This window comes from Python bivittatus, unplaced genomic scaffold (genome assembly GCF_059951505.1).
Source record: "Python bivittatus isolate LINGU-HERP-01145 unplaced genomic scaffold, Pbiv_v1 ctg000980_np1212, whole genome shotgun sequence".
NCBI classification, from domain to species: domain Eukaryota; kingdom Metazoa; phylum Chordata; class Lepidosauria; order Squamata; family Pythonidae; genus Python; species Python bivittatus.
The window spans coordinates 8,615,305-8,636,736 of record NW_028277125.1 but is presented as its reverse complement, the minus strand read 5'-3'; the positions used below and the strand labels follow the sequence as shown (position 1 = coordinate 8,636,736).

At 39.0% G+C, this 21,432-nt stretch overlaps 1 protein-coding gene across 5 annotated transcripts in view; it reads left to right on the top strand.

Moving 5' to 3' along the window:
* The first annotated feature begins 591 nt into the window (after positions 1 to 591).
* The window catches only part of ATP11B (ATPase phospholipid transporting 11B (putative)), a 91,861-nt gene continuing 71,020 nt past the window's right edge, over positions 592 to 21,432 (top strand). For 4 of the 5 annotated variants that reach the window (XM_088132596.1, XM_088132595.1, XM_088132594.1 and 1 more), the window contains exon 1: positions 592 to 997. In XM_088132596.1, the coding sequence (XP_087988722.1) occupies positions 971 to 997 (27 nt within the window). In that variant the 5' untranslated portion in view covers positions 592 to 970. The remainder of the gene's footprint in view (positions 998 to 21,432) is intronic. The other variant, XM_088132593.1, reaches the window with a different exon arrangement.

Here is a 21,432-nt window from a genome sequence, read left to right as displayed (position 1 = left end):
TTTCAAACTTGACAATGTTAAGATGTGTAGCACTTCAACTCCCAGAATTCCCCAGCCAGCACAATATTCTGGAAAATGAAGTTCCTAATCCCAGAGAGAAAAGGCTTCTCCTTCCTTCTGCAAATGAGGGAAACTGAGTTGAGAAATCAGGCTAAACTGGTTATGTGAATGCAGCCTAGGAGACTTCAACTCCCCAGATCCCTTGACCTCCCCACCCACACACCAAACAGATTGCGAGCACTGCAGCTCTGTACTCCCGGTGGCGCCCGGTTGGGGAAAGAGGAGGTGCATTTCATTGGCATACCACATTCTCCAATTACTTTCAACCGGCGGAAAAGAGCAGCACTGAAACCGAGCCACTCTCCCTTAAGGGCAGCCTGGAGTGGTATAGTCCTCCCGCTCCTCAAAAGCTTCTCCCGCCCTCCCGCTCGCCGTGCCACGTGCCTGGGCGAGGCCTCCCTCCCCTCCCTCTTTTCTCACGTCTTGACCCACCCCCGGAGCGCGCCTCGCCGGCTCCTCCCACCCATCCCTGGACGCTTCCCATTGGCGGTTCCGTCTCCCCTGTTATCCCCGCCCTTCCGTCACTTCCTGGGCTCTCGGGCGGTGGGGGGGCAGACCCTCGGTGACAGGGCGGGACGGCAGGCGAGGCGCGCGCGCGGCTGCATGATGGCGGGCGGCTCGTGGCCGCGGCAGCTCCTAGGTTTCGTGTGGCGGCGGCGGCGGCCGCTGCAGGCACCGTGGTCGCTCCTGGCGGAGGGACTTCCGCGTCGCTGCTAGAGGGAAGCGCTCGGCCTCTGCGCGGATGGGGAGCGGGAGCGGCGGTTGCGAAAGAGGGCGGCGGCCTCCTCCTCCTCAGCAGCAGCAGCAGCAGCAGCAGCGCCGGCGTTTCTGACTCGGGTCGAGAGAGAAAGGGAGCCTCGCCCGCCGCAGCAGGAGGCTGGGAGCCGCCGACCGACCGCCGGACGAGGGGATGTTGCGCTGGATCCGGCAGCAGCTGGTAGGTGGGGCGGGCGGCCTTCCAGGAGCGGAGAGGGGCCGCGGGGTGGGGGTCCCTCTCCCCTCCCCTCCCCTCCCGCAACTTCCCCCCACCTTCGGAGGAGCCCTCGCCCCTCAGAGGGGCCCCCGCGCGTGTGTCCGACGAGGCAGCCTCGGGGTCGCGTGCGCCCCCGCTGAGCACCTGCTGAGCCCCCCAAGTGTCAAGCCCGCCCCCCGAGGGCGGTTGGAGGGGCCGTGGCAGACTTCGCCTCAGTTTTTCCCTTTCTGTCGCCCCGACACACGCGGCGAGAAGAGGCGCCTTCGCTTTAAAAAGGCGCCTCGTTGCAGGAGGTGCCTGTCGAGGAAGCGCTGGGTGACCAACGCTGGCTCCGGACTCTGGTCCCGACTGCGATGTTTTAATCCGCTCTTTCTGTAGCTCTTCGTTGTCTCCCCATAGGCGCAATCCCTTGGCTTCAACCCAAAGCCTTTTTTCTTCTTCTTCTTCTTCTTCTTTTTGGTACTGTTTATTGGTGGCAGGTGAGTGAAAGAGGTTGTGCTCATAATTACCGGAAAGTTAAGTTGGGAGCAGCTGGGTTTCTGGGAGGAGAAGGAAGTTAATGGCCAGCTGAGACCTTTTCTCTCGAAGGTGTTTACCCAAAGTGCTGTTGATTTACAGTGCCTTAGTACAGCATGGTGTCAGAATAGGCGCTCTCCATTCTGCCGCTTTTTTAACGGAGGTTGGCGCTACGGCTATGATTTCTGGACTCTCATGTTTTTTCCCCCCACAAAGATGTTACAATTAAGATCTGTCCTAGGCATGTGCCTGTGATAATTAATGAAGGTAGTTTACTTTAAAATCCTGAATGGTGTCTTTTCAAGGCATCCCTTGGAAACAGAGCTGCAGTTTGTCATGAAGCAACACTTTTTAAATATAGTTTTGAATAAAAGTGGGCTGATCTGCAGGGAAAAATGTAATCATTTCCTCTTGGCGGTTTCTTTCTAAAGAGACGAAATGTTATTTGTTTTATCTTTGGCTTTAACTCCCAGCTCCATCTAGCTTCCTAAAGCCTAGAAAACAGTTATAAGAGAAATAATATGTGATTCAAAATTCAGCCATATCCTTCCTGCTTTTTAGAACAAACGTTAATAAAACAACTTGAGGCAAGTTTTTTTCAGATGATTTGCACGTCCATTTAATAGTGTTGTAACACAAAATACAGTAAATGAGAGTGTAAATCTGGAGCTCATTCACAGTAAAAGTAAATGCCCATTGATGTTAACTCTCTCCGAGGGCTTCTGGGAGTCTCCCAAGGCCATCTCGGGGGTCTGCAAAATCAAAATTATTTGCCAGCCTGTGTGGAAAAATAATGCAATATTAAAATCCCCTCAAACAATCATAAGAGATGGTAGTGACGGTGAATGCTTCAATTTTAATTTTAATTCAGTAAATATCGATAAATATAACCCATACAAACAGAAGCTGTTTTGGGGTCCTCCATAATTTTTAAAAGTGGGAAAGGGTCCTGAGAGAAAAAAGTTTAAGAAACATTGCTTTAGATCATCTATAAAATGAACAATACAATTTAATAATGCACCAGAAAGGTATAAACTACTACAACTGAGTGAAGAAAAATACTTCAAATAACTCAAAAGATGCATCTAATCAGTTTTAATAGCTTGTTTCTTTTCAACTGATTACATTTTCAATAGTGTAGTATGTTGTTTAGCTTTCATAGCAGGATTAAACCTTATATAACCTGCTTAGAGAAGGTTCATTATAGATAAATAAAAATATAATACACTTGGAAATGGCATTTGGTGATTTAACAGCTACTTCTGGAATATTATTAGCAATAATTTAATGGAGTCCTTTTCACAAATTGGTTGTATTTTGTTTGAAATGAGGCTAACATTCATTTTTCTTGACAGCATATATTGCTTTGGTATGGCATTAAAGCAAACTAGTTTTGGCATAATATGGTATTTCTTACCTTTGGGTAAAGGCTTTCTTTCCCCATGGGGTTTGCTAAATCACATGGGATGGATTCCACTTGATATGTTGTAGGAGATAGGCTTAGATTAAATTGTTTTCGCTGTTTGATTAGAGCTGAGTAATGGTTGTGACTATTTGTATTTCATATTCCGTATATACTAATTACATTTGCTGATAGGATTTAACACTTGATAGCTCCCTAATACAGTAATCCTGAAAGTTTCCCAGAAGAGTCAGACAAAAATGACATAATAGGAAATGTGCTGGGTATACAGCTTCCTCAGTCTCCAGTTATGTTGGGGTACTAATCCTGAATTTCCAGTTAGCGGAGTTGTCTGAACATTTGTAGTCCCATCATTTTTAACATCTTAGGTGTTTGCTGTATCTCTGCATTATTCACTGTTCTGTTATTTGCTTTTTTCTCATCAGTTGTGTTCAGAACAGTAATTCATAGAAACATAAGTGGTAATTCTTGTAAAGTGTATTCCTTACTGTTTAATGTACTCTAGAAAATAAATTAACCTATTTTGATTACAAAAAAATAGGTATATGCATTCTTCTTGCATTTATATAGTGTTAGATATATTGGGCACTCTTTGTAGAAAGACTGTTTATGCCTCATTAATGAGAAATCCTGCTCTAGTAGGGGCTATTAGCCTAGGTATTTAACTGTATTAATTTTTTAATTTTTTTCTTATATTACATTAGCCTAGGTATTAACTGTATGTGGTCATTTATTAGGACCAAAAAGCTGTGGTGGTGGTGGTGGTTTTTTTATGAAAACTAGCCGGCTTTGTCTTTTTGTCACTGCATATGTTATACCAAACATTGTATTTAAAATGAGAATTTTACATTAGTTAAAATCTTATTTGTGTTTTTCTGTCTTTGGGGTAAGGTCAACTTTAGAATAATTATGAAATTTCTAGATACCTCCCAGCCTGCTTCAAGTACTTTAGTAATATAGACCTGGACCTAAAATGATGTTTTCTTTGCAACAGAAAAAACTTTTACCCATCATGTTTGCATATAATAGTTTTTTTAAGAAGAGCTCCAAAATCTGTTAGTGTTCTACAAGCTAATAGTTTAAAAAATAGAAAGCTGAATTTCTGTGTGGAACACAGATGAAGCTTTGCTCCTCCTACACAGGCTTGATATGTGTTCTGGCAAACTGAACTACATGGAATTAAAAGCACTATTCAGTATATTGTTCCTAGTTACCTATGGATACAGTAAATACAGCTCTTATAAATTTGGTGCATTTTTTAGAATACTCAGATTTTTCCCTCAAGGGAGAATTTCATTTGTCAGGATATTGTATTTTTTAGTACTTAAATTACAATATTGATATATCAGATTCCATGCAATAAGGACCTTTTCTAAAAGATAAATATTTTAAATTATGCTTGCACCTGTATCTACTGTGAAAACTGTTATGTGCTGTGGTAAAGGTGTGAATATGACAAATATATTTAAATGCCTCTTTGCAGATTACTGTCAAGATTTATTTTACTTAGTTTTTCATTTTGCCGTTTGCATAAACATTACATATATTTTTCAGTTTATAGTTTTTTAAACAATTTTTCAAATTGTGAACTGCATCACTGAATTGAGAAGGGGGGCAGATTCCAGTTTGTACATGTGTTCCAGTTCTTCTAGAAGTTGAAAAAATACAAATATGGTAAATTCATGTAAGAATTCTAATTAAAACAATTTCTTAGTTTATACAGAATTTTCTTTTTTTATAATAAAGTCATTAAAAATTGTTAAACAGATAAAAACTAAACAGACTACAAAAAATAAAAATAAAAAATAGTGCAGAAAAAGAAAAAAATGTAGGTAGAAAAATAAAGTAAAAGTAAAAATATAGCTAAGAAAAAGAAAAATATATAAAGAAGTAACTTCTCTGTTCGTCACAAGTATAAACAATTTTAACAACTTATCACCACCTCTTAAAATATAACAAAAAAATCTATTCATCCCATATCTCATCTCATATCTATAAACAAATCCTTACAATTTTGTCATTCAGTCCCAGTCAGCAAAAGTCCATTAAGCGTTGCCAGAAATCACAACATATCTATTTTAATCTTGATCAAATAAACCTACTTTATATTACTTCCTTTTATTTTTAACAGTCTTAATCTTAAATCCCTTTAAATAATATCCTGAAGCTTGTTCTCTCTTGATTATTTCTCTGTCCCTTCTCACAAAACCTTTCAAAGCTTTAAGATACCTCTTTTGTAAATCCAGTATAAAAAAGTTATCCAAGTCACTGTTTTAGTTTGCCACTTGCACATCCCTTTCAATTATTAACACATCAGTCGGTTTCAGTTGTATATCCAGGATAACATCTTTTTTCATATCACCCTTGCAGCTTATTATTTTCAAATCCACTTTCAGATCCCAGTCCCATCTGGCAGAACCTGTTCCTCTTCTACAATATTTCTTAAAAGCCATCTATCTGTAATGGTGGACACTTTTAAAATTAATTTCTGGATCCATTGCTCACAAATATCCTTGAATATGTCCTGTGTTAAAGTATTTTGCTTCATTCTGTATTAGTAAGAGATTTAGTTGTTTTTTTTCTTTAATTGTCCTCTGGTTCCCTCTAATGTCCAACATTCAAATTCCCATCTTACAGGTAGTCCTCTACTTAAAACCACAATAGGGACTGGAAAATTCATTGTTAAGCTGTGCAGTTGTTAAGTGAAGCATCATGTGACTGCACCTGATTTTATGACTTTCTGTGGCAGTTGTTAAGTGAATCACATGGTTCACCATTGATTTTGCTTGTCAGAAGCCGGCTGGGAAGGTCGCAAATGGCGATCACGTGGTCCTGGGATGCTGCAACTGTCATAAATACATGCCGATTGCCAAGCATCTGAATTTTGATCATGTGATCGCAGGGATGCTCTGACAGTCATAAGTGCAAGGACCAGTCATAAGTCACTTTTTTCAGCGCTATTGTAACTTTGAATAGTCGCTAAACAAATGGTCATAAATCGAGGACTACCTGTATCATGTTTTCTTTCAAAAAATTCAAAACAAGAACATTTTTCCACAGGAAGGATTCCCATGATGAATTTTATAATCTTATTTCAAATCTATCTGGACCCTAGTCCATTTATAACTTTCTAAAATCAGCATTCTAATCACACTTTTGCCACTTATTCAAAAAACTTTTTTTTTAATGTCCTTAACTTATCTTTAAAACTTCTTTCATTAAAAATTAAAGGGAACTCACACAGTGGATCTTATAAAACTTGTTGATTGGAAGGTTCTTAATAGTTAAAAAAAACAATTAATAAGCAATTTCCAAAGGTGATTAAGTAGAACTTTATGTCCATAAGGCTACATTGCAGTGGTGAGGTTGGTGGATATCCCTCGACTTCCAGCCGCTCAACCCGCGAGCTAGCTGCAGAAACCTCAGTTCCTGCAGTTTACTCATGAGGAGCAGCTGTCTGGAATACATGGAGCAATCTCATGGTCTCCTTTATCTGGAGAGGTTTGGCTGGCCAGAAAACACCATCTGCCCGCTGATCACATTGCGATGCCATCTCCTCTCCCTTGGAGACATCTAGTTTGCCATGAGTCCTCACCGGAAATCCTGTCTATACAGAATTTTCAATGTGTCATGGAAGTAGGAGAATGTTAAGGTAGATGTCTTTAGAATGGTGAGTGCCATCAAGGCTGTTCTTTCTTTATAGCAATGCTGCCATTGTATTGTGAACTTTTTCAAGGGCTGGTTTATCTTTGACCTCTTTGTTCTATAACAGTAGGCAGGCTGCCATGCAATAGTTCTAGTGAAATCACAATGAACTGAGATTAAATTTACAGAAGTCAGTGTAACATGGTTAAGTTGGCAACAAATGTCAAATTCTTAGTCTACAGCCCTGGTGCTTCTTGGTGGTTGTTTGCCATCCAAGTATTAACCAAGAGCAGTCCTGCTTAAGCCCCCCCCCCCAAGATTAGCTAAGGTCAGCTAGGTGTTGGCTGATACCTAAAGCAAGTAAATCTGTTAGTTCTAGCAAATCCTAGACATGTTTGGAGACCAAACACTGAATGTCAAATAGTCTGTTATAAGTGATTGGAAAGATAGCAAGTACTCTAGAAATATCAGGCTAGGATACCCACTGCAGCCAAGAGATGGTTCACTGTTCCCCACTACAGTCCTGGCAGTAGTACTGTTTCAGTGACTTGTGTTTGATCCCAGGCATTTTGAGTCTGCCAGAGAGTGGCTGTGTCTAATGTCAGAGAAAAGTATCAGCGCTGTACATCTATGTTGCTGGGTCACGATTTTGTATTTTATATTGATATATTGTATATGTTGAATGTTAAATGGTTGGGGGAGGTTATTTTTTGTTTTTCATGTTGTACACTCCCCAAGTCACTCTGAGTTGGGCGCTCTTATGAATCTTGATAATAAATAAAGCCTTTGACAGCACAGTACAACTCTATCTGGATTATGCACCACAGTGGGTTAAATCCAAGATTTAACAAATAAGAGAGTTGTCAAGGGTATGAAAGTTAAGTCTTGTATTCTGTGATGAAAATTTGAATGAATAGCAAATGAACAGTATGGATCTAATAACTTTATTCTTTAAACCAATTTTGTGCCCTCCAAATTATCTAGTATTTTTTCCAGTCGCAAACTCAGCTGGACCAAAAATGTAGCCCTGAGAAACTGAAAGGGGAATTAGCCAGCTTAGGGAATTCTGAGAATAGGATATGTTGCAACCTTTTGCTGCATGTTCTACATGTAAAGGATATGACATGCAGTCCACTTCTTTCATCTTGTCCAGATTGGATACACTACCCTCTGTGGGGGCATTATAAAAATCTCCCTCAACATCAGCCATCTTGCTCATGTCAGCATGGTTCTGTGGTGTTTGTGAGCCACAGCTTTCTCTGTTGCTCTCTGTACAGGGGATCATGCATGACATTCATCTGTCCCATTTTGAAGAAATACCCTGGCAGAGCATACAACAATTACTTGTTGCATTTTCTGCCTGACTGGGACTCTGATGTATCTCCCCAGGTTGCTCAATTCTCTGTCTCTGTCTGTTCTATTTGTCTCACATATGACTGAAGAATGGTACTAATCTTGGTGATCACCACTATTTATGCATTATTTTTTATTGTATTTTATGCTTATTTTTATTTATATCTATAAATAAAATCTAGATTTAAAGTGTGGGTGTTTCTATCTATCTATCTATCTATCTATCTATCTATCTATCTATCTATCTATCTATCTATCTCTATCTGATATACGTTTTTGATGCATATTGCATCACATAGCCTAACATTCATTACAAGTCATTCACATTGTTAACAACATAGGATTGTCTGCATACAAAAGTACACACACATTTATGTCCCCAGACAATATACCTCTAGCATAAGCACAAGCTTCCCTTGTACATTCGTCCATCAATATATTAAACAATCAAGAGGGCATCACATATCCTTGTCTTGCTCCTTGCTCAGTAATAAACCAATTCATTTATTGCATGCTCTTCAAACATATACAACTTTTATTGTATTCAGCAACTGGCCTTCAATTCCATATTCACAAAAAACTTTCCATGAATCAAGCTATCCATATTACATGCTTTCTCTAAATTGACAGAAGTACAACATACTCCTTTTTTATTCCTTTTCACTATGTCCAGAACCATTTTTATTTCCTTTAAAATTGTTCCTTGGCTTCACTGCAAATGTCTTTTTCTCTGTATACAAATCATCTTTCTCTCATCCCCATTTTTGCAGCAGTCACTCTTACAAACATGCATACATTACATACGTTTTTTCCACCTCATTCATTTAATCACTCTACTAAGCTTCCCTTTTCATACTTCCCATTAGAGTAACTGTGAACACTTCTATGGTAACATAATTCTTCTCACTTTCTTCTAACCAGCTACTACTTCCTCTTTCCCTGTGTCCAGTTAACATTCATGCTGTTGTCAGATTAATCTACTAATACTTTCTCATATGGGAATTGTATTTACTTTTCCTCCAGTCATTCTGCTTTCACTCTACTTTCTTTAACATCTCTTTTCTCCCATGCCCATATTTACTCAAGAGTCACTCCTGACAGTACCAGATAATGATCTGTCAGAACTTATCATGGCTCTTGTATCCTTCACTAATTCTGACAATCTGTCCTTACAAACAATGAAACAATTCATGCTTTCATTCTATAGATATGAATAAACCATATTTGAAACAGATCTCTCTTTAAACAGACAGTCACCACTTTTATTTGTACCAACAGAAGAAAATATATGTAGCTCAGGGTTGAATTGTGGAATCCTTGGAGTTCTCTGAGCTTGGTTGTTTTCTTGCAGATGTTTCATTACCTGGCTAAGTAACATCTTCAGTGTTACCCCCACTCTCATGGCCTTCAGGAAGAGTGTGAAATCTTGGCTATGCCAGATGGCCTGGGGGCCGGACAAGGGCTCGCACCATTGGAATTGGCTTGTGGAATAATTGATTCTACCCCCCCGCCCCAACCCGGTCATCTTGAATGTTTTTAGCCTTTTTTATGTATCTGATCTTTTTATATAGTTTGACTTTTTAACTAACTAATGTGGATATTTATATTTTTAACTGTTTTTAGGTTTTACTTTAATTGTGAGCTGCCCAGAGTCACCCTCTGGGGGGATGGGTGGCATATAAATTTAATAAATAAATGAATAAGTAGAATGGAGTGGGGTTTGCTCTCTGTTTATATACAGTGGCTTGCCCTGCCAGTGTTTGGGGGGGGGGGGTTCTTTCCTGGTAGTTCTTTGATTAGGGTATTGTTTACTGCTTGATTGTCTGGTGATAATCTTGGTGTTAATCTCTGTTTATCTGGGTGATGATTGCTGGTGAGGAGGTATTCTGGTCTTTTGTTTAACCTTTGATTTAATCTTTCAGAGAACAGTGCGACTCAAGTAAGAATATTCTATCATAGTATCCAAATAGAATAACAAAGGTACTGGGTTAAAATTAATATACACCAAGATCTGCCAGCTGTAATCCAGGTAGAAGGCAGCATTTTCTGTTCAGTAGGATTAGTAAGCAAGAGGAAATGTGGGGCTATATGCAAATAGGATTCTTTCATAAATGTATACTGTGGATTTGTCTTTCTCCTTTCTAGTATCTACCTGTGTACTGTATATGCTTATACTTGTGTGCATGTATATGTGTATGTGAATAACATCCTTGGTGCTGGCAGAATTCCTTATTTCCTCTTTCATTTCCTTATTGCTTTTTCAATGCTAAACTGATTCTTTAATTGTTAATATGTACAATAAATAACTCTTATCATTGTTCTGGTACATTCATTCTGACAGAGAAGTAGCCTAACATGACTTACAGCTCTGATGTTATCGAAAAAAAACAGTGAGGTAATAGCAGGAGAATCTTTCCATTTATCCCTCCGTAAAGAGTAAAGCACCGGCCCAGGGGGTGGGGGAAGATGGAATTTGTTTCTGAATGAAAAGTGTGGCAACAACCTTCAGACTGACCAACGTACCTCCCATTGTGGGAGGTTGTAATAGTGGGATTATGGGGGAGAGTTTAAGAACCCCCTCTTGAGGATACCAGAAAGTCAACCCATCACATCCCTGTATGTATGTGTGCAGGCCTGTGCTCCATTACAGTACACTATTACTGCCACATAATCATCCAGGGCTGGCAGAACCCCCCCCCCCCATTTGAATTAAAGCATAATTTTTCCTATCTGTAGCAGGCCAAAATTGCAATCTGTGTAGTAATATGCAATCTGTGTAGCAGTGATGATGATGATGATGATGATAATGCCATCCATTCAGTCATGTCCAACTCTTGGTGATTCTGTGGGCCAGCCCTCTCCATGATTTTCGATCTTGTACAGCATCTTTTAGTTGTTTTATGCTCTGGCTGCTATTGATCTTGATGGTGTCTAGCCCCCATGTTTTTGGGGCAGCCTTGTTTCCTTTGACCGCTGACCATTCTGAGCATAACTGCCTTTTCCAGTGAGTTTGATCACATGACATGGCCGAAACAAGCAAGGGGGAATTTTGTGATTTTGCCCTCCAGTGATATGTTTGGCTTTATATGGTCCAGTACTTGCTTGTTTGTCACTTTTGCTGAGCAAAGAACGCACAGGAGCCTTCTCCAACACTACAGCTCAAACAAGTCAAGTCATCTTGTCTAGTTTTTTTTGTGGTCCAACTTTAGCAACCATAGGTAGCTATGGGAAGCATGATAGTGCGGACTAATCTGCATTTAGTTGCTAGGCTGATTGCTACTTGCTTTTCCATACTCGCTTCGTGCTCATCATTGCTGTGCGTCCCCATCGAGGTAAAATATCAGAAAGCAAATAAAATCTTCCAGTCTGTTCAATTTGAAACACCAAGTGTTACCTTAAATAATCCTAATATTCATCAGAGCAGAACATGTATGTATGCCTTTATTGAAATTAAATCTGCAGCAGTTATTCTTTTTAATATAATGCATAAGACCAGCCTGAGGGGATTTTATGACCTAATATTGTAATGGAGTCATAAAGTAAAAGTGAAAGATAATTGGGGAAGAGAACTGATGATTTCAAGCACTTCTGCTCCTAAAACGTCAATAGAAAAGCTGAGAATGAGGAAGTTAGATTGTTTCATAATCCAATGGTAGGGAGTTTGTATTTCTTCATGTTTTGTTCTCAGTAGACTGAGTCAGGATGGTCAACGATATCTGGAAGAGCACAAGTTTCCCATTCCTTTATGTAATATAATAGCAGGGTTCACACAACATACTAAGCCAAAACCTATATGCAAACCAGCCTCTACATTGCCATTGAGTTCCCCTGGAAGCTAATGTTGGTGTAGCAGGTGGAATGCTAAAAGGCGTACTGTTCTCATTCTTAGTTCCAAATGTAGCCTTATCTATAAGCATAAACATTAAGTCACAGTTCACCTTTTCTCCCTTAGAATATTAGCTATCTTGTACCATTGAGAGGATAACTAAGAGATAAGGAGTGCTGTATAAATGAAATAAAGTGTTGCTTATCAGCAATGAAGGAGCCAGTTTATTCCACTACCCGTGATTTGAGAGTTGCATACTGTGCTAGACGCACCCATAGGTGCAGAAAAATCCTACAGGTCATATTGAAGCTGTTAGTAAGTCACCTGCCTGATATAATGATAATATTAGACTAGTAAAACAGGTTTGAAATGTTTATTATCATTATCCTACCTTCCTCTATGAAGTTCAGCTAACAGATTTTGGATTATCCTATTTTTCTTTAATACAGAAAAACAACACGGATATGATCAGGTTATCATCAGAGTTGAGCTCAACTGGAGGGAAACTTTACTTAATCCCTGTGAAGTAGTTTGAGAGAGCTGCCTAAGGCAATTTTGTGAGTTTTATCGTCTTAAGATTTGAAATACTGAAAATTCAGATGCTTATAATATTACTTCCATGTTCGCTTTGGGGGAAAACCCCCACAAATTTGCTGTGTTAGCTATACTATTCTTGAGCTATACATATATAGACACCCAGTGATTCAGATTAAAACCTGCACTAATCCAGATTCCAGGAGTTCCTGGTTTATTGCCTTTTATCAGCTTGCTGATGCTTGGCTGTTTTTATAGGTGGGAGTGCTTAAACTATTAGTGGCTTGTGATTGTATGTAAATAGAAGACTTTGACTTGTTGCTCTGCAAACAATCATAGACTGGGTTCACAGGGTATTTTTAATTGTAATTATCTTGCTTCTTAATGAACTGATTTCATTTATTTTTTTTTCTTAGCATAGCATAAACCCATCTATTTGTGACTTCACCAGATTATGGTTCAAAATGTATGAACTCCGTTGTTTTCTTAAAGCATTAAGAAAATATGGCTTATGACCCTGGCCAGAATTCTAGATTCACATAAACTGTGACTCCCAAACAGAGCTTGTTTTCCCTCCAGCCTTTTTTTTATCTTCACCAAAAGACCAGCTGGGCTGCTGGAGGCAAGGCCGTTCTCTCATCAGAATCTAGAATCAATTTCCACAGCAATTAGCAGTTAAAGAGCAGACATACTAAAAAAAATATTGAATTGGGGCAGAGGCAAACTTCATATTACCTGTATTCTAGCTTTCAGTAGTTATTCCTTATATGTTTATTTCTGAAAGAAGTATTGAGTGGGAAGGACTGTTACTATTTCATCTTCTGCTGAACAATAAAGGGAAGCCTTTATCAAAACCTTGAAAGCTGTTGGGTGTTAAAAGACAGGGTGGGTGTCTTGGATAATCTGAGAAGGAATTGCTGCATAGTTAGGGTCGAATTATACCTGGCACCAGAGTAATAAATCTCTTTGCCATACATTGTAGCTTAGTGCTGATCAGGGCCCTATATCCACCTGGTAAAAGTGAGAGCAAAGAAGCAAAACTGACATTCTGTCTTACTGCATTTCCTGCATTCCTTTAATAGGTTAATAGACAAATGCATGTTCAGTAAACGCACTCACAGGTAGTTTGTTAATTGAACAAGAATGCATACCAACTACTTGTTACAATAAAATACACTCTTTAGAAACAAAGTGCAGCATTTGTAGAATCTAGGAACATAATCCAAATATTTGTTGTTTTAAAGCTTGTAAAACTGTATTTCTGGGGTAACAAAAGACAGACTCGCTGACTTGTTCGCACATCATGGTAAACCAGCGTATGGCTTGTTGATGCAAAAACGTAAGCGGCTCAGGCCATGCCCACTAGTTTCTCATATGAGTGGGTATGGATAGCAAGTCGTGGATAGCTTGGTCCATAGTATGTTTAATGCAAAGGTGCACAACTTCTTTTAGTTGAGGACCACAATTGGGTATTCAGTGGCATAATTTAGTACAATTAATTTAGTAGACAGAACGAGGTCGAAGACATGGCAGGGGCAAGGAAATTATTTTTTTATTTAATTAAATACATTAAATATATAGATGTTTAGGAATTTCAAAGTCATGGGGGGAAATATACTCACGGTTTTGGGGGCAGTAAGTTGGGCATGTTCTGTAAAGCATTTACCCTGAGAGGAACAAGCCAATGTCTTTGTTAGCTAAATAAACTTAAAGCAAAATATAAATAGTTAGATGTGCCTCTCTTCATGAAAACTGACCCAGTTAGTCAGGAATATTGATATAATTGAAGTCCTATGCATAGTCATTTAGAAGGGAGTCCTACTGAACAAGATACGACTTCAAGCATCTAGAAACTTACAGAATTAAGATATGGCTATTACTGGATTTTCTAGATAATCCAGATGTAGGATGGTGTATCTTGGTTTCTGCAGCTATTATTTCGTGGTTCCTTAATCTGTTAGGAAGGGCACTATCATAATAACACACAGCCTGTTATGCTATTTAAAGAATGTTTGTTCTAAGTGGTAAGGTGTGATCATTGGCATAGAAAAGTAGTTGCTATTTCTGTGTGTACAATATACTGATGATTCAGTTTTAATAATTATGGTTTACCAAAATTTCAGAGGTGGTGTATGTGTGTTTTTAAATGTGACTTGTTCACTCTGGAAAAAGGCAGCCTGATCTCAACATTGACGAGTGCCTGTTTGAGCATATGTTTTTGTTCTCCATTTTTCAAATTGGAGGCAGAACTAGAAGAGGACAACTTCTGTGTTGCCTGAAGAAAGGGAAAGTTTGAGGGAAAACTGAGATTGTTGGATCCATGAATTAAAATAACAGTCATGTTGGCTGAAAATTATAGTTGAAATCCAATATGGCTGGTGAGTACTGGTGTGGATTATACTCAATTCCAGATTTAAGCACCACAAGTGCAAGTTCTGGTGTTTGATTCTCACAATGAATCTAAATGGTCTCTGGAAAGCCTAGAATCTGGACAAGGCTACATTCTCATTTGGTCATTGTTTGTAAGGAGATGTATCACGTTCAGTTGTCTTGGCTGGTAGAGCTGTGTTCCATAAGGGAACAATTAGGAACTTTGTTGGATGGATTGGAAGGATCAAAGATCTTGCATCCCCTCCATCTTTTGGGAACAGTTTCTTCCTCTACCTTTGCTTTAAAATTCACACGTTATGATATTGGCTGCACTTCTAACCTCCTTTCTAGATGTGTGACTAACTATTCAGTGGTGTAGCTATTGTATTGCGGTTTTCCTGTTTTCTCTTCCAGAATGTCATGTGACATTCAAGCCTCCATATTGTGGTTTTTCTAAATATAAGCATTGTCTGTGCCAATGGTTCCCAACTTTTTCTCTGCCCCACACCCCTAGGAAATGTTTGATTAATGTTCGCACCCCCTACAAAAGTAATATCACATTTGAAGATGAAGAAATCTAATTTCTAATGCAGGTGAACAAATTGAACTTAAAAAAATAAGCTTTTAACTCAGTGCATAAAATTGTCACACCCCCTGAAATTCCATCTCACACCCCCTGGGTGTGCAGGCACCCCAGGTTGGGAATCCTGGCCTATACTGTTATGCCAGTCTTATTTTCCTGTCACAGGTATTTGAACATAAAACTGTCATAGAATTTCTTTCTGAAATTTCTAGTGACTTCTTAAGATTTTCCTGTTAATGTCTGGCAATCCACAGATGGCAGTCTTTTTCTCAGTTGGAGATTCTGGCATTGTTGCATCATTTATGTGGAACAGATGGCAAGCTTCTGACTATGGATGATGAACAGATAGACCTGGCTTGGCTCCATCAATTTGCAGTGGCCTCTGATCCCTGGAGCTTCGGAGTAACATATAATTGGAGCATTACATCTACCAGCATTATTTGAGAATTAAGCTGGTTTATATCAGCTGCTGAAACACGTTTCACATTGTCATGTGTTTGAACAAATGGGTGATGATGGTTTGAGGGGAGTTATTTTTGTATTTGCTATTCTTGTTATTATTAACGTAATAAGGTTGCTTACATGGAATTTCCCTTTACTTAGTGCTTAAAACAGCAACCTTATGAGGTAGGATAATATAGAATGACACAAGTCATCCAGTGAGCTGCTGTGGCTGAGAGCGGTTCTGAATCTGGGAGTCCCTTGTCTTATTCAAACACCATTACACCACACTGACACTCAAGTGGAGCCTTTGCTTGGATTATGTTCCATACATTCAGTCTTAAATCTATTTTCATGTTACTTTCTTTTTGTGGCTACCAGTTTCTGAAGTGAACATTATTTTAGAGAACATTGTCTATTGCCACCTTTCTGAATAACCCAGAACTAGACCCTTTAGTACAACAGGAATAGCAATATTAGACATGCTTCCTATTTTGGCTCACACAACAAGGCAAGGTGTACATTTGAAAAATGAAATGGAAATATCTGGGAAAAAATTACACTTCTATAAAAATCCAACTGCCCCTTCAGCTCTGCAGACCCAGGATAGCTGATACTGAGAGCCAGTTCTACAATGTAAATAAAGGCATTCACATTGGACCTGTGAAACAATAGCATCAGTAATATATTTGTAGCCTACATAAAATAGATTATTTTCAGAATTTATTTGATGAGTTTTAGTATAAAAATGCACCTGTGGTAATTTATCCAGAAGCATTCTCAGTAGATTTGGCTCCATCTGGGCTTTGGGAATGTATCCAGGAGAATGTCCTCTGTTATATCACTTATGCTGTGTAATGTGAAGCTGAAACTAAGGCTGTTATCCCACCTGGTACTAACTTTTGAGACTGTAGGTAAATTTATCATGATCATTAATTTTCTAAAGGCATCCCAAAATTCAGCACACAAATACTGCAACTGAAGATCTACACTTGCAGCAATAATTTACTCTAGTTTTTTGTGACTTCCAGCTCTTGATCTTATCTTCAGTGTATCTTTTAGACCCATCCAGACACCTGGGTGTGGTACAACTTACTATCTTACCAAATACATACTTTGCATTTTTTATCAGTTGGGTTGAAGGACAAAGTGTTTATCTAGAGCTGTTCACAGTGCAAATGTCTTGTGAATCAGAAACAATTGCATCTTAAATTTTCTCGTAGACAAACTCTTTCCAATGTGGTCCAGCTCATTTTCAGAATAAACTCTTAAGGGTTTGGAGGTTCAGGGAAAATTAATATCTGCATAAATATAACTTCTAAAAATTAAGCATGCTGTGCTTTCCATTGATATCCCTATCACCTCATGGCGCTATGTGCAGCTTCTAACAATAACATCTCAAAATAACATTAGAATTTCAAACAGTAAAGTAACCCTAAACATTAAAATATTTTTTATTAACATAAGAATTCTAATAATCTTTAAAGCCAAATTTAATAAGGCCATTCAGGTTTCAGGAAATGCCAAAGTAAATAGGTATGTCTTTAGCTGTTTTCTAAAATCCAAAGTGAGGGAGCCATTTCTTAGGTCTATCGGACATTTGTTCTGAAGGTCTGATGTTGGCAGAAGGCCCACCAAAGCCATGTGTCCTAACAGCCTCTCACAGATGAAGAACTGTCCACAAGCTTTCTTGAGCAGATCTCAAATTGTGGTGTGGTATGTATTGGGTAAGGAGATTTTTCAAATATTCAGGTCTAGAGACCTTTAGGGATTTATAGAGTGGATGAGGGCCAACACACTGAAGCTCAATCCTGGGAAGGAAACTCTCTAGTTGGACACTGCTTATATCCAGAAATTGGTTACATGTCATCTGCACATAGGTGATATTGCACTCCAGACATCTAGATCATCTCTTCCAGCAGCTTATATAGATATTAAATAGCATGGGTGACAAGACTGACCCCATGGATGTCATGACCCCTCAGTATGACTGCAGTAGGTCTGAATGAAAGTCACCCAGTGCTACTATTTGGGAACAGCCCCGTAGATAGAAATGGAAGCACTGTGTTTCTAATTCCCAGCTCATAGAGTCATCCCAATAGGAGGCCAAAGTCATGATACCAGAAACTGCTAAGAGATCAAGAAGAATTAGTAGGTTGACATCTCCCCATCTCTCTCTCATAACATGGCATCGGTGAGAGAAACCAAGGTAGATCCTTTGCTGAAACCATCCGTAAAACTGGACTGCAGTGAATTAAAAAAAATCAGTTTCATACAACTGTTTTCAAGCCAACACTCTTTCATAATCGTGCCCCAAATGGTGGTGTTAGTGATTGCACAGTAGTTTGGTAATATCTCCAGAATCACAGAGGTCATTTTCATGATAGGTGAAATCATTGACATCTTCAAGTCTGTTAGCATTACTCCCTTTCATAAATACCTGTCATTAGGTACTCATGACTTTCTCAGCCCACCCCGACATTCCTAATGGGCTTGCTTTGAAGGTTGCAAATGTATAGATGGGTGGGGGAATACCTGTGAGAACCCTCTTCAATCAAGTGTCTGAAACTGATGCCACAATGAATAATCAGGTCTACCTTTAATTTTCACACCCAGATCAGTGTGAATTTGAGTGATTTTGCTCATAAAAGTGCAACACAGACTCATTGCATCACTTCTCCAAGCTAGGGCTCAACTGAACTGTCATACTTACACTGGCCAGATCCTTAAGTACTCAAAAAAAGGTCTGCTACTGGTTCACTGTGGACATGAGTAGAGGCAAAAAAAAAAAAAGTCCTCTTTGCTTCTGAAATTGCCACAAGTTAGGCATCTCTCTCCTGTGCTTGGAAGTTTTGCTGCTGAGTCTTGGTACCATCTGTGCACTAGTTGCCTTCCCAGCATTTCATTTTTCTGTGCTGCTCTGTAAATCAGTGCAAGAGGAGGGAACTCTCAGGTGCGAACCTGGCCACCTCACGGTTCCATAGTGAGGCTAGAATTTCAGCAATAGCAACAGTTATATCCATTCGAAAAACCCCAAGCATTCAATAATTAGTCTAGTTCCATAAGTCTTCAGAAGTGAACCTTTCTAAATGGCCTCTCATTCCTGTAAAGGGGACCAACAGTCAACCAAAATGTGAAATGATTCAGCCATTACCTCCCTGCTTCAGTCATCAGTTCATTATCCTGACATTCAGAAACAAAAACTAGATCTTCATTTGCCCTGTGTTTTGAATTTCTTATGAACTGTGACAGTCACATGGTTAACATAACCGTGAAGTCTTAAGATGTTCCATTTCCAAGTTCTGAAAGGAACAAACTCCAAAGGTTATTAATTCTGCTGTAAAGGCTGATGGACCACAAAATCAATGGTATACCAACATCCCTGTCTACCCTCCTAACTCAGCACAACGTACAGGTTCACACACGTAGATTAGAAAATAATTGGTTTCCTAGTGAGGGAAATGGATGACTGCATTCCCCCCCCCCCCCAAACAGGTCTCAATTATCTACCTTAATACTATAAAGCATACCTAGGTGGGCAATAACCAGGTTAAATCTGGGACCACCCATCTCTTCTGCCCAAGACTCGGTGTTATAAACCAGATCAATCCATTTATTCTTAATGAGATCATGAATGTAAGATATGGTATTGTGGATCATTCTGGCATTCAGCAACAGCATCAAGTGGTGAGTGGACAAATTGGTATGACTACTTGGATCTGTGCCTGTAAGATGAAGTAACCCAGTCTTAACTGCCCCAGATCCTGCACTTCCTGTGTCAGGAAAATGTATAGAAACCCCCTCTCCCTACCCCCCACCCCTTTACACTGACACATTTTAATCCTTAATCTTGAATCCTTTTTCCCAGGGTCAAAAGGGATGGCCCTTGCCCTCCCCAAAGGGATAACCCCATTAGGGTCACCCCATCACTGGCAATCCCATTGCCACCATCTGTCTGCTGGGCAGATGGAATCAGGAAAGGCTGCTTTGTTGATGAACTTCTGCACTTCATGCTTTCTCCAAACAAAGCAGGCAAGAGGCCATTCTGGCTGGTTTGTTAGGGCTGCAACTTGATGAGTCCAGAGGAAAACACAAATGAGCTTATGCATAAGGCATGCCACAACATTTCAGTTGCTGTAACAAAACAACATGTAACAAAATTCCTTTTATATTTTTTTTTATTGGATGCATACACAGGAGAAAGATGGATTGGCTTTTTCTGTAACATGAAGAAACAAGCTTGTGTATATTTTCAATAGTTATTTTATAGTTTTTCATTCTATTTACAAATACATCTCTTCAGTCATGAATCTTAAGAACCTCTCTAATACAAAATCAGGGATTAGTGAATTCAGAAGTGCTGAGGAAAGTTTCTCATTTAACATTATCCTTTGTTCTTTTAATTAGCTGTGCCTACAGGTAGAAATTGTTTTTGCTAAACTCTTTGCTACTTATTTTTTATGGTAGGGTGGTGTTAGTGGGATTAAAAGTCTGGAGTACTAGAAAAAGAGTTTTTTGAATATTTGAAAAAAACAAAGTATCTCATCCGTATCTTCCAGTAATAATCTGTTATCTGCCTTTGTCCCTTGTATCTGATTTTGAATTTATATCTACTGTTTAACTTTCCTTCCATAACTTTTAACTGCTTGTATAAGCAGTTTGGGAGCCAGCAAGGTAACAGTGGCTTGAATTATTTTGACAGAGCATTTGGTGGAACATGAGGTCAATTTTGTCTTCTTTTTTCCACTAAATTTTTTTTGAGAGTTGCCATTTAAAAAATTAAATGCTTTTATGATTGAAAGTGAAGGTTTGACATATGAATGCAACCTAGCTGTAATTAAATCCCCACCACCACCACACCAGTCTTGTAAAATTTCAGGAGTGCTTTCTTTGATTTTGCTTAATTCCTGGTTCATTTGACAGAAGGGTGTCTTTGAGTAAGATAATAGAATGAGATCATGTTTTTGTGCTGAAAGTAAGGAAGATAAATAAATATCCCTTTCCTTATGTCCTTGAAGCTGAAATGTGAAGCCCAGCAGATTTTATCCAGAACTGTACTTGTAGACTAAGCATCTTATTGTTGTCTGCAATCTATTGTCTCTGTCCTTCTTAGAAGCTTAAAAAACTTTTTTAAAAGAAAGCTGTCTCTTAGATAAGACACAAATTTTCTATTTTGATGACTAGGTTACATGAAATATAATCATGGCGTCTGGTTATAGTAGTCATTTTTGCTACCAGCACACTTCCCAAACATCCCTCTCATATTATGAACTTGTTATAAAGATCAGAAGAGAAAAAGATGTCAGTTATGCTCTACTTGTGAATAACGACATGCCAATTACAGAGTAATGGTTGCTTTCTGTATTGGAGTAAGACAGTTTATGTTAATTGACAACCACATAGGTTTTTTTTTTTAATTACATCTGAAAGTAAACTTGTTTCTGTGTTTCCTGAGTTCTAGGGATGTTCTGTTCCTCTTCTTGACCATGCTGAAGCGCAGACTCTGTTGTTCTTGAGCAGTTTAGTGGTTTCCAAAAGTAAGCCCTCTGAAGCAGAACTGGAACTGATACAGATGTTGTTAAATTCAGCCTAAGTGAGGTCAGGTCATTTGAAATAATAGCACCTGTGTAACATTTTGATTGCACTAAGCTATCATTTTTAAATTTTAGCTTCTGACTAAATCACAATAAGCTAAGCTTATTTAACGT